The sequence below is a fragment of the Neoarthrinium moseri genome (genome assembly GCF_022829205.1).
Source record: "Neoarthrinium moseri strain CBS 164.80 chromosome Unknown scaffold10_Wmoseri_CBS_16480, whole genome shotgun sequence".
Classification (NCBI taxonomy): domain Eukaryota; kingdom Fungi; phylum Ascomycota; class Sordariomycetes; order Amphisphaeriales; family Apiosporaceae; genus Neoarthrinium; species Neoarthrinium moseri.
This window is the reverse complement of record NW_026055124.1, coordinates 1-11,737: the sequence shown is the minus strand read 5'-3', so window position 1 is coordinate 11,737 and position 11,737 is coordinate 1. Positions and strand designations below refer to the sequence as shown.

Below are 11,737 nucleotides of genomic sequence, written 5' to 3'. Positions count from 1 at the left end.
CCCAAACTATACGTGTCGCTAATGTTGGACCAGGGATCAGGACCGTGTGAGCCACTGCCAAATGAGCAAGTAGATCACAAGGAGCCGTCGCCAAAGTTTCGATGAACGAGTTACTGCATCACAGATGAAGTTCATGTTGCAAAACTTTCTATAGTAGAACGGATCGACATTGATATCAATTTGCTACATACACTGTTCAAACATCCCGAGGCACTTACTTACTCCACTAAGCGCTCGCGGTAATATAAGAAATGCCTGTGAGCTTCATTCCCCTCTCATCCAGCTTGATCGGCTGTCGGGGCTTGTCATCATTGTACGGGCAAGGCGTGCCATCTTTCCGCATCAACGGCTGGCTAACATCGCGAACGTGGGCTGCGTTGGGCCAGTGTGTGGTGCCGAGCTGCTTCTCGAAGGCCTCCTTCTTGCGCAGCAGATCTTCTTGAGTGGCATCTGCGGCAGGCATGTAGCAAGTGTATGTAGCGAATCGTGGCCTGTCTCCGGTAGGGCTAAGGTTGTAATGAGGAGTTCGTGAGTCCCAGAGCAGCAAGTCGCCCGGTTCACACTCGACCTTGACCCATTCCATTCCCTTGTCTGCAAGCCACCTCATGCCCCTGTCGCTGAAGCCATACCACTCCTTCGTCCATGCCCAGACCTTGTCGGGCTCGTCGCGGAACTCCTCGTGGAACTGTTCGGAAAGGTGGTGTGCACCCTTGCAAACAATCAGACCACCGTCCTTGGGGCCGTTTGGTAGGAGGTTGACGATGCCCTGCAGGCACCTAAAGCCAGGCTTCTCAGGGTCTTGATCCTGGTGCGGCCAGGGTTTGTTCTCCTTGGTATCCTTTCGGTTTGGTAGAGCAAAGTTGACAGCATCGAATGATACGATCAAGTCCTCAGTGTCAAACACCTTGGCGAAGGCATCGACGACACCAGGCTCGCAGCGAATGTCCCATGTGAATGTTTCGTGGTTGACCCCGTAGCCTGAGCACATGCCCTTCTCGTTGATGACTGGTAAGTATTGCTCCGTATGCGTTGAGGGATCGAAACGCTTGAATCCTAGGCCGCCTTTGAAGTTCTCTAAGTAGCTGTACATTTCTTCGGCGTACTTCTCTGCACGCTCTCGTGGGACAGCGCCTTTGACAACAACATATCCATCCCTCAGGATATCGTCCCTAAAATCCCCAAACTTTTGGCCGGGGTTATTGAAGAGCTTGTTCGGGCCCGAAGGCTTTGGTACGATGCCGGCCATTATGTGTAATGAGTGGTAAGGCGACAACAGGTTTTACAAGCTGATGGCTGGGTACGGTTCCTATAAGGAAATGGCTAGCAATATGATTGATCTGACCACCAACTCCAACGTGTAGCAATCTTTATATCAACCAGCTCAAGAAATGGAAACCGTTAACCATTTGACGTTCAAGTTATCGCCACTGTACTGACCCCGTAGATTCGGAGGTGGCACGGGAGCATTGGGCGGAGACGGTTATCGGGTCCGCACTTATTCCAATCGTTGATCGGCTCATATCATCTGACGATAGGATCCACTCAGGGCCACCGAGGGCGCTTATTACTGGTTTGATCGGAGTCGCGACATTGGAAGAGAGGCAGCCCAAGTCGTCGACTCCTGTTCCGTCGGAAGACGTCCGAAGCGCCGGCAGTCGGGTGTCCTTGAGCCCCACCCCTACCATCCCCCATTGCCCTCAGACGGCACTAACGGTAGACTGCGTGATCGGTGCAATCAACGCCGTCTTCCCCAGAGACATGGGCCATGAAAAGCTAGCCGTTAATTCATTGCAGGAGTGCGGGAAGGAGACGTGGGAAAAATACCAATGTAGAGGCCGTCGGAGAAGTTGTCTCAAGCACCATGCCTACGACCCTTGTTCTCTGGTGCGGGTCTGTGTAGATGTGGCCGAACGATGAAGTGAAAACAAAAGACTTGAAGCAACAAGCGCGCTCCGGCCATCGATTTGACGGACAATCTTCTTTTCTGGCCTCTTCTCCATGGTGGGAGCGAGAATGGCTCGTTTAAACGGCAGGTCTAGGGAGAGTGCCTAGCTCGCTGCCTTCACTAGAGTCTGCACGGAATACGGCATCTCTCATGGCAAGAATGATCCCAACAGATGTCGTACCATGTTATGCTGGACGGTGCGTATTGCTACTATTGAATTTTGAAACTTCCTATTCAAGGTAACCAGGACATTAATCCGGAGACTTGGCGTGTTCGCCGTGGTCAGGCATATCTTGCGCTCCAGAGAAGGTCGACCTTTATTGCACTGTTTGCGGAATCGCGGAACCTCGTCTCAATGATGTTACACCGAGTGGCGACAGCGGCAACCCCTACCTGGTCATTGGGATCGCACTATGCCGTCCGCGTTCCGGAGGTGGGCGCCAGCTCCGGGCTGCTGCCTCCGCAGCTCCGTTTCGGGATCGACATTGGCAAGGGCCACAATTTTCAATGCTACGGAATCCACGGGCCAGGGGAAATATCTTGCCATGCCGTGGCCACGAGATATCATCAACGCTTGCTATTTTGACGGTATCTACGCAGCCATAGGTGCGCCTAGGTTTCTAGGGCACACGCTGAGCCCTGTGAGGACAACTTCCGAGCTGAGACCTAGTGGTGGGCTCCCAAAGGCTTAAGAGTATATCCCACGTGAATCATGAAAACTCAGATAAGGCGACCCGTTGCTCATGACGATTGGCGGACCTCTACTTGTCCGGTGAGCACACACTATGACAAACGATCCTGCCAGGCAAGGTAGTATTTACAATGGCCGCACCGCCAATAGTCCTATGCGGTCTTGCCTACTTTTAGGTTGGAATCAGGAGGCATCTTCACGGTAAGCTTCTCCTTGACCTTATATAATCAGTGCTACCCGCACAGATAGTAACTGCGGTTCCCTTGTCCGCAACCCTTCTCCTTATTGACGTGTCCACCATGGTTTCCGTTCGGGATATCTGCGTGTTCTCGCTTGTATCAGGCCTTGTGTCTGCAGACGGCCTCTCGTCTCGCGCGAAGGCTGCCGGTAAACTGTACTGGGGGACTGCTATCAACCCGAACGTGTTGAACGATGCCTCTGCAAAGGCCATTGGGACGAACAGCCAGGATTTCGGGTCATTCACCTGCGAGAATGAGATGAAATTCGACGCCACAGAGCCTTCCCGGGGTTCGTTCTCTTACGGAAATGCTGATAAAATCGTTTCCCAAGCAGCAAGCACGGGGCAATCCATGCGCTGTCATACCTTGGTATGGCACAGCCAACTACCATCATGGGGTGAGTCTCGATACTTGTAATCCGAGTCCGACTGCGATTCTGACAGGTTCTTTAGTCACCAACGGCAACTTCGACAATGCGACGATGATTTCGATCATGAAGAACCATATCACCAACGTCATGACACACTTCAAGGGCAAGTGCTACGCCTGGGATGTCGTCAACGAAGCCCTGGCCGAGAATGGAGGGTATCGGACTGACTCCGCTTGGTACAAGGCCATCGGACCGGCATTCATCCCCATTGCCTTCGCACATGCCGCCACGGTCGACCCATCTGCCAAGCTGTACTACAATGACTACAACTGCGATGTTCCCGGGTCCAAGTCTACTGGTGCGCAGAACCTTATCAAGACGATTAGGGCATATGGTGCGAGAGTTGATGGCATGGGTTTGCAAGGCCACATGTCTGTCGGGAACGTCAATCAGGCGAATCTCATTAGCAACCTGAACGCTTTCGCTGCCCTGAACGTTGAGGTAGCATACACTGAGCTTGATATCAACACTCCGGCCCCAGGGACATCTTCAACCCTCGAGCAGCAGGCGAAGGACTACGCAAGCGTTGTCAATGCTTGCAAGGCAGTCTCGAAGTGTGTTGGCATCACTCAATGGGGAGTTGCTGACAAGTACACCTGGATCTCCGGCGGTGCGCCTTTGCCGTGGAACTCGGCACTGGCTAAGAAACCAGCTTACACATCTGCGCTGAACGCTTGGGGTAGCGGTGGCGGAACACCCACGACCACGACTCTAGCAACAACTACTACGAAGGCACCTTCAACCACAACAACCGCGGGCGGCGGAAGCGGCGGTTGCACGGTAGCCAGGTACGGACAATGTGGAGGTTCAGGGTACAGCGGATGTACGACCTGCGCAAGCGGTTCGTCATGCTCCTATTCGAACGACTACTACTCGCAGTGCCTCTAAGCATTTGCCAATGTGCTTTGGTATGCCCTTGGTATCTCAGTACCAGTGGTCATCATCTTATTATTAGAGTTGATGGGGCTGATTTCCCCGATGTAAGAATGTGTCCAGACAGTGCCGTGCCTTTGGGGGAAGGCTCGTTAAGGGTTGAATTTTGGGGTGAGCGCGTAACGCAACCGAGTATCTGAACTTGATAAATAAGATTTTCCACGTTGATTTGTGTCACGTCGTGCCGAAGTGAATGTTGTACAGTGATCGTGGCAGCTCCTTCTGAGCGAGGCGCTCCTGTCGTGGCGGCGTAGTCGCGGGGCAGATCAGCACATTGATACCAACTTAGCGGTTGTTCACATGTTGTGATGCCCAAGCGCTCTTCTTCAAGGCCGAGTAACGCCGGTGAATTCACCATCTATGAACCACGACACGTCGATGTGCGTCATGGATCTACTAGTAGGGCTGAACAGAGTCCGCCAGTCGCGTTTGCTGACGAAAACACCGAGGGAATCGTCGTTTTTGCTGCATGCGGAAAGGTCGCGTGTCCATTCGCGTCGCGCGCCTGGTCGCGGTACACATGAGAGTGGATTTATGACATGCCAACCTTTGCCGAAGTCCCATAAACAGTCCGTTTGCATTGCACGCGTCAACATACAGCGCTGTCGTCGTTAACGCGGGGTCCGTAGAAAGTGCGTGCCGTCTACGACCCTTCACATGCATGTGCTACCCATCGAGGCGAGGCAGGTGCTAGCTGCGGCTGTTGAAATTTCTTCTTCGCTCCGATCCGCAAGGGACCCAAAGTGATGAAAAAAAAAGGAATTCTCTTACGAGATGAGTATGCCAAAAATTCTCTACCCAGGCATTGCCCAAATAGAAGTGGTCATGTTATAGTTTTCAACTAGCAAAAACGTAATCTCGGACGAATCCTCACTGATATACGTAACGCCCGTGCACTGGGAGGGGTTAGAATTCACGATTGGCAGTATGGGTCGGGTTCGGTAACTCACCTAAGACTGAGGAGAGAAAGGAAAAGCAAACGCAGTTCACGGCAGCCTGCGAGAATTGATATGGTGCGCGCCCAAGGCGGTGGCGATTCTGCCGGCTTTTGGGGGCGGTGGGCAGTTTTTGCCGGGCGGTGAACCAAGCTAGGGCTCCAGGCGGGACAGTAGGCAGCCAGCTGCGGCCAAAGACAGCTTCGCGCACTGGCCGCTTCAACATCCAAGTTTCTTGGAAACTTGAAGTTGAACAAAGCCTGGGCTGGGTTGCAGTTCTGGAAGAAAGCGGAAGTAAGATGACCAGCTTCGCAGCCAAGGTAGCATGCTTACTTAGTTCCTGCTGCCGAATTAGCATGAACTGATAGCGACCTGCGCCTTGTGCTCGGAACTGGCCTCCTCGGGCTGACGGATATGAGCACCCTTACTTTCGTTGCAAGTCTCTCTTGTGTCCCTCCTTCACCCAGCCACCTTCACGCCAGACAAGCTTTGCGGGCCTTGCTAGGCTGCATACAACTACTGTCGTCCTCACCGTTAGTTGTAACTCCCTATCATGACGACACGGCTTGGGCATGGGGTGATGCATGTCTGGGGTTTGGGTTCTCCAATTTCTCCACATTACCCCGATGTTCTCGACCCCCAGGTTGCATTCTGCCCACGGCTCTTGAAGCTCCTCCAACCACAATGCATGCCGACTTACACGAGCATTTCCACTTTCCCGCTTTCCTATTAGTCAATGGATCTTTTGGGGGTTGACTCCCGTCTTCCCGACACGGCACGTCAGTATTCCTGGGTTTTAACTATGATGAGTGTTGATACCCCTCACAATTAGCCAATGACTGCTACTACAGATTCATACCCACCAGCACCTTGCCCTGGTCGTCCTCGCTTCCGGATGAATGTAGCAGGTCCACCGGACTCGCGAAATAAGTAGATAGCCTAGCCAGCGCGACCTATATGAAAGAGTGTTTTGCGTAGCCTCGGTTTCCTTCTGTACCCTTTAGGCATCTCCAGTGACCAATATGCTTCTCCTTCAATTGCTTGCGACGGCTGCTGCTGTTGTTGCTACGTCTTGTGGCAAGAGTCAACTGAAAAGTGTCGACAACGTCGTATCATTCGGTGACAGCTACACTGATGAGGGCCGATTGTCTGCGTACTTCGCCAACAACGGCAGCGCACCGCCACCGGCTACCAATACAGCCGGCTCAAACTTCACTGCGAGCGGAGGCTATGCCTGGGGCCATTTTGCTACACAGCTGTTGGGCGCAAAGTACTATGATTATGCCGGTATGAACATAGCCCCCCTCCATCAGACGATGTTGCCTGAGGGTTGCTCTTAGGCCATGGTCTGGCTGCTCTTCCACAGAGACTAAACAAAATCTCAACCTAGTGAGCGGCGCTTTCTGTTCCAACGAAATCTTTTCTCGCTATCTCGCTGGAATCAACCGCAGCTTCCCGTCGGTTCTGGAGGACGAAATACCCTCTTTCCTAGAGGACGTAGCATATGTCGACCCTGCTGCGGGCACTAACACGTTCTATCCGAACCGACAGTCTGACAACACCGTCTACGCTCTCTGGATTGGGACCAATGATCTGGGGACAAATGCTTTCCTCACAGACTCCCAGAAATCTGGATTGACCATCACGAACTTTGTCGAGTGTATTTGGGATGTTTTCGATGCCATCTACAAGACTGGAGGCCGCCACTTCGTGCTCTTGAATGAGGCTCCCCTGGAATACTCGCCCCTCTACGCAGCTCCGCAAAATTCGGGAGTTGGCGACGACCACTACTGGACTGATAAGACAACCTACAATATGACCGAGTACGAGCAAAAGATGAAGGAGTACACAACTAGCGTGAACACGATGTTTGACTATGGTGTGCCAGTACAAGTGAAAATCAAATCAAGGTGGCCCGACGCCTCGGTGGCCATCTTCAACGTGCATCAGCTCATCCTTGACATCCGCAGTGAGCCCGAGAAGTACCTAGACGCCCCAGCTAATGTTACCGGGTTCTATAACCACTGTGCTCTGGACGGTTCAAATTGCATAACCTCTGAAAACCCACTTTCTTCATTCTTGTGGTAAGTATCTTCGAGAAAATCCGCCCATCTAATCCACTAACGTAACCACAGGTATGACGAGCTACACCCATCAGAAAGAACAGGTAAGCACCAGTTTGGTACACTGCTATGCTACGGCAGTACTAACAAACTTGTAGACGAGATCATTGGCAAAGAGTTCGCAAAATTAGTGTCTGGTAACTCATCGTATGCCACTTATTGGTGATAGATGATGTTTTGACCTGTTTTTGGAGACACAATAGCTTTAAAGTATAATTATAATCACACTTCGACTGCTCAAAACCGTTCCTCGATTATGCAATCGTCAGTAGAAGTAGCCCGTAATGAACTATTGAATGTTGATCGGTGTCCAAGACGTTAGATATTAAGACGCTTCAGACGCCGACGTGTTCCTCAAATCCTTATCGCTTTCATCTATGGTAGGAGATTCGCCAGCGATCTAGGTAAGGTGGCCCTAAACAGTGAAAATTTAATTCAACCCGTTTCAAAGTGGCGAGTGACGCCGAATCCCCTTTCTCTATGCGCCTCTCAGGGATCCTTAGAAATGACCTTCCCCTGGATATCTCGGTGGATACAAGGCGCGCATGGCGCCTGTACTTACCGGTGGATTATCTTTTGATACTAAACAAACGTGTGGTTTTCTTCGTTTTTGTGGTGTTTCCCGACTTGATGCTGGCTGCCGAAGAGTTGTTGCTGAGCGCCTCACGGATTGACTCTGGCTTGATGTGCGACTGTGGGAAAAAGCCGACCTTGCCGTTCTTAGTCATGCCGGACCAGCACCACTGGTCTTGGAATGTCCCTGTACAAACCATTAGTGATTGTGTCCATGATATAGTTACGAGAGGGCTTAAATAGGGAAACCTTACAGCTAACATTACTGATCGTATCACCGGCCTTGAAATTTAGCCACCCCATAGTCGAGTCTTTTGGCGCCCACTTCCAACGTGCTTTGACAGTGACCCCATCACCGTTCATGCCTGGTAGTCTTACTTCACCCCGGGCTGGGGCCTCGAGCTCGACAATCTTGCTGGGAAAGTAACCGCGCACCCCATCGTGCCACCCGATGCAGTACTTGCTCTCCCACTTTTCGAGGAACTCGAGACCAATGATCCGCCCACCGGCAAGGAATGGCAGTGGACGCTCTTTCTTGCCTCCTGGCCCTACCAGTTCCACCTCTTCCTCACCGATGTCGTGGGACTTGGTGGCGCGAGCGACGGGTAGACGGGCTAGCCTCACTGTCTCGTCGTCGGGAATGTTGCTTGGAAGCGGGGAATTTGGAAAGTACAAGTCATATTCTTGGAGGTCCTCATCAGTAAGATTCTCCTCCGTACCATATAAGACCTTGATGCCGGCCACGGGTTGTAGTGGCTGTGGGTGGCGTGCTAAGTGAGCGAACAGACTATCAAGAGAGCCAAACACAGTGGCATCGCCCTCTCGCGTCGTATGCCCGTCCTGCGAGCAAAAAAGACAGCCATAATTCTTAACGCCGGGGGTATTGGTAAACACGTGGCTCTTGTATAGGTATCGAAGTCTGTAGCGGACTCCGTGCGTGAGGAAGTTTGCCTTCTCTGAAAACGCATCGTTAATATAAGCAGAAGATTTACCAGTCAAGGAGAACCTACTGTCTTTCTTCGCATCCGCCAGTAACTTGGACATATCTTGACTGTATTGGCAATCGACACAACAAGCCTCGTATGTTTTGCTCATCTTGAGAATTTGTCAGCTCACAGATGTAACCTACAGAATCAGCTGTGCAAGCTCACATAATCATACGAAGACTTTGTCCCAGCCTCCATTCCTCCCTCAGCAAAGAGGTGCGCCCCTTTGCAGAAGCCACCCATGCTAAAAAGACTGCTTCGCGGTCCGATCTCGCAGTTCACCTTCCGGGAATACCAGATTGGTTGAGCAGAGTCGTCATTAGCTGCGACTCTGTTGCCTCCTGGAGCCTCGTCGGCTAGAATTAGTCCGCTGTCGAAGGTTTGTTCAGCTGTGGGGGATCGTATTTCTGGCTCACGTGGCGTTCGCGGCGTTTCCATCGGCGTCTCAAGCCGTGCCGGAGGATGTAAATTGAGGCGCAGTGCAGAGTCCGGAAGTGGAGGTAGGGACGGCATGTGCTTATAAAACGACTCATTAGTACTAAATACAGAAGTCCTTGCCGTAGTTGGACTTGTCGGGGCATCGAAGATCAAGCTGTCGCGATCCGAACTTCTAACAGTATACCTGCTGCTAGCATTGGATGGCATGGGCATTTCTTCAGGGATCGAATCTCTCACGGACCGTGGCCGGGTTGATGTAGCTTGTTCGTGAACCCATGCCGTGGTTCGTGGAGCAGTGCCGAGTAGCTGAAGCGGCTGTATCTCCCCGTTGCCATTTATAGGCGATGAGGTCCCGTTCGAGAGGTGGACATTGGCGAACTCAGCTCCGAGAACCTCGGGACTGGAGGGCCGCCTGGAAGCATGAGTCACAGCCTCTGTGTCTGGTTGAACTATTTGCTGGAGATTCAACCTTCTTGCAGAGCGGATTTCAAAGCTAGAGGCGTCGGAAGCTACAGACCTCCTCACGGCATTCTTGGCTGAAATCTCACTACGGCTACTGGGGCCTCTCTTAAGTGAGTGCTGGGTAGACCGTAATGGATGAACCGCAAATTCGTCTGCTTCTCGAACTGTATGTGATGTTGGTGGCCGAGAGATAGAAGATTTCTGCGGTAATGGCGGGAGCGGAGGTAGAGGAGGAAAGAGAGGCTGCTCAGGCCGGGAGTCTGCTGGTGTTGCGGGTCGTGCTGTAGCATCAGACTTCTCGATGCGCAGCCGCTTAATAGTCTCAATGACTGTTCGACCAAAGGACTTGGCGGCACTCTGAATGTCGGAAAACCTCTCTGCGTCAAAAGTTTCCACCTCAATGAAGTCATCGAAATCGTACAACAGATCATCCAGGGCTACCCGACTTTCTGATATGACTTCTGGTCATCTGTCAATATCTGACCTGTGATTATGCCTTGCATTGGGAATGGGATGCCTACCACTGTCATTGATGGCGTCTAGGAAGGCCTGGCCATGCTTCTCGACCTGCGATGTCCACAGTGGTTGAAGTCTTTGAAGCGCTCGTTCACCTTCTTTAACGACGCTGCTCGCAGATTTGAGCATCTGGTTGACGATGCCGAGGTCGGCCTCGTCATCTTGTGCATCTTGTGCATTCCTGACAGCTTCCTTCCCACGCTCAACTAATTCTTTAAAAGGTTGAACGATGAGATCTTCAGCGTCCACCGCCATTTTGGGCTTAACCGCAGGCCTGGTCGCAGGCCTTGCTTTGGTGTGACTGTGCGCGCGCTTGGTGCTGACGATGTGAACCAAGCTCCTGGTATCGCCTAGTTCGAAGTATGGCACCCAGATTTGCTTTGTAGACGTCCCCGCGACAGCACCACCTCTCAGAAACTTCGAATGCAGCACTTTTTGCGCGATATGATTCAAAAGTCAGCTGATGTCTCACACCAGCATGGATGTATGCTTTTTCTCCCTCTCGACAGGTGGGCGAGCCTTGCAGAGTTTCCTGAGGTGGGCTGCCGTTTCTGGGACCGACAGTCTGGGCTGGATCATTCCCCTGACAAGGATCCGTCTATATCGCCCGGGATCCACCCTGAGCAGTGGGATCCCGCAGGCCAACCACGGCACCGGGTGGGCCCACGTGTTCGGGGATGCCAAGCAGACTTGAGCACGACAAATCCAGACGCGAGAAGAGGCTGCGAATTGGGATGCATTTTCGCGCGATCGGGGGTTGATGCAGTATTATTTGGATGTTCATCACTCGGTTGGGAAATGGGAGTTTCAATGGACCCAATACCAGCTATGCATGAGTTAAGGTTAAGAACCTTAAATCAACATGATAACGATCTTCAGATCCGTCCGCAGGCTTGCCAATCAATTGTCGACATAGATGGCTACTTTCCTAGCGCCCATTCGGGCATCGGTGACTGAGGCTGACGCGACCCTTATCGTTCGGTAGCGAGATTTACAACCGACAGTATCGGGCTGGTGGACCGTTAACCCACGTGCAACCGAGGGCTCATGAATGTCAAGCACGATTCGTTCTTCCTTATTCAGGTCCCTGCATACCTGCTATGATGAATCAATCAGCACTAGTTTATGCTGCTATACCTATTATATTCTGCCTCTGGTCAATTTTAGCTCACGAGACCACCTGCCACCTTGAGACCGGCTATTTCTGCGAACGAAATTTGTATAAAAGCCTAGAAGGCACTCGCCTGACAAGGGCCGTCACGCAAGAGTCATGAAGTTGTTCATCTGCATTGTGCAGGCTATTCCACATAGTATTTGTGATATAAAGCACCTTGGCTATTCCTCGTTCTGAACCTGATAGCCCGCTACGAGATGACGATTCTGTCAGTGAATCGAGACCACACGTTCGATGAAGCATCGAACTTAGCAATTGTCTCTCTCAAAAAAAAATTTTTTTTGGGGGGGGG

At 51.9% G+C, this 11,737-nt stretch overlaps 4 protein-coding genes across 4 annotated transcripts; 2 read left to right on the top strand and 2 right to left on the bottom strand.

The window, feature by feature from the left end:
- Positions 1-226: 226 nt before the first annotated feature.
- JN550_003881 (uncharacterized protein) lies at positions 227-1,246 on the bottom strand (the record flags this gene model as incomplete). The annotated part of the gene is made up of 1 exon (XM_049315335.1): positions 227-1,246. The coding sequence occupies one exon, from the start codon at positions 1,244-1,246 to the stop codon at positions 227-229; it is 1,020 nt and encodes a 339-aa protein (XP_049173903.1).
- Positions 1,247-2,935: 1,689 nt separating this feature from the next.
- On the top strand, positions 2,936-4,193 carry JN550_003880 (uncharacterized protein; the record flags this gene model as incomplete). The annotated part of the gene is made up of 2 exons (XM_049315332.1): positions 2,936-3,164; positions 3,328-4,193. 2 exons carry the CDS (start codon positions 2,936-2,938, stop codon positions 4,191-4,193), a joined length of 1,095 nt encoding a protein of 364 aa, XP_049173902.1.
- Positions 4,194-6,195: 2,002 nt separating this feature from the next.
- JN550_003879 (uncharacterized protein) lies at positions 6,196-7,462 on the top strand (the record flags this gene model as incomplete). The annotated part of the gene is made up of 4 exons (XM_049315331.1): positions 6,196-6,460; positions 6,564-7,257; positions 7,309-7,340; positions 7,395-7,462. 4 exons carry the CDS (start codon positions 6,196-6,198, stop codon positions 7,460-7,462), a joined length of 1,059 nt encoding a protein of 352 aa, XP_049173901.1.
- A 403-nt stretch (positions 7,463-7,865) lies between these two features.
- On the bottom strand, positions 7,866-10,526 carry JN550_003878 (uncharacterized protein; the record flags this gene model as incomplete). Its single annotated transcript, XM_049315330.1, has 5 exons — positions 7,866-8,056; positions 8,124-8,825; positions 8,880-8,964; positions 9,021-10,216; positions 10,277-10,526. 5 exons carry the CDS (start codon positions 10,524-10,526, stop codon positions 7,866-7,868), a joined length of 2,424 nt encoding a protein of 807 aa, XP_049173900.1.
- Positions 10,527-11,737: the final 1,211 nt, after the last annotated feature.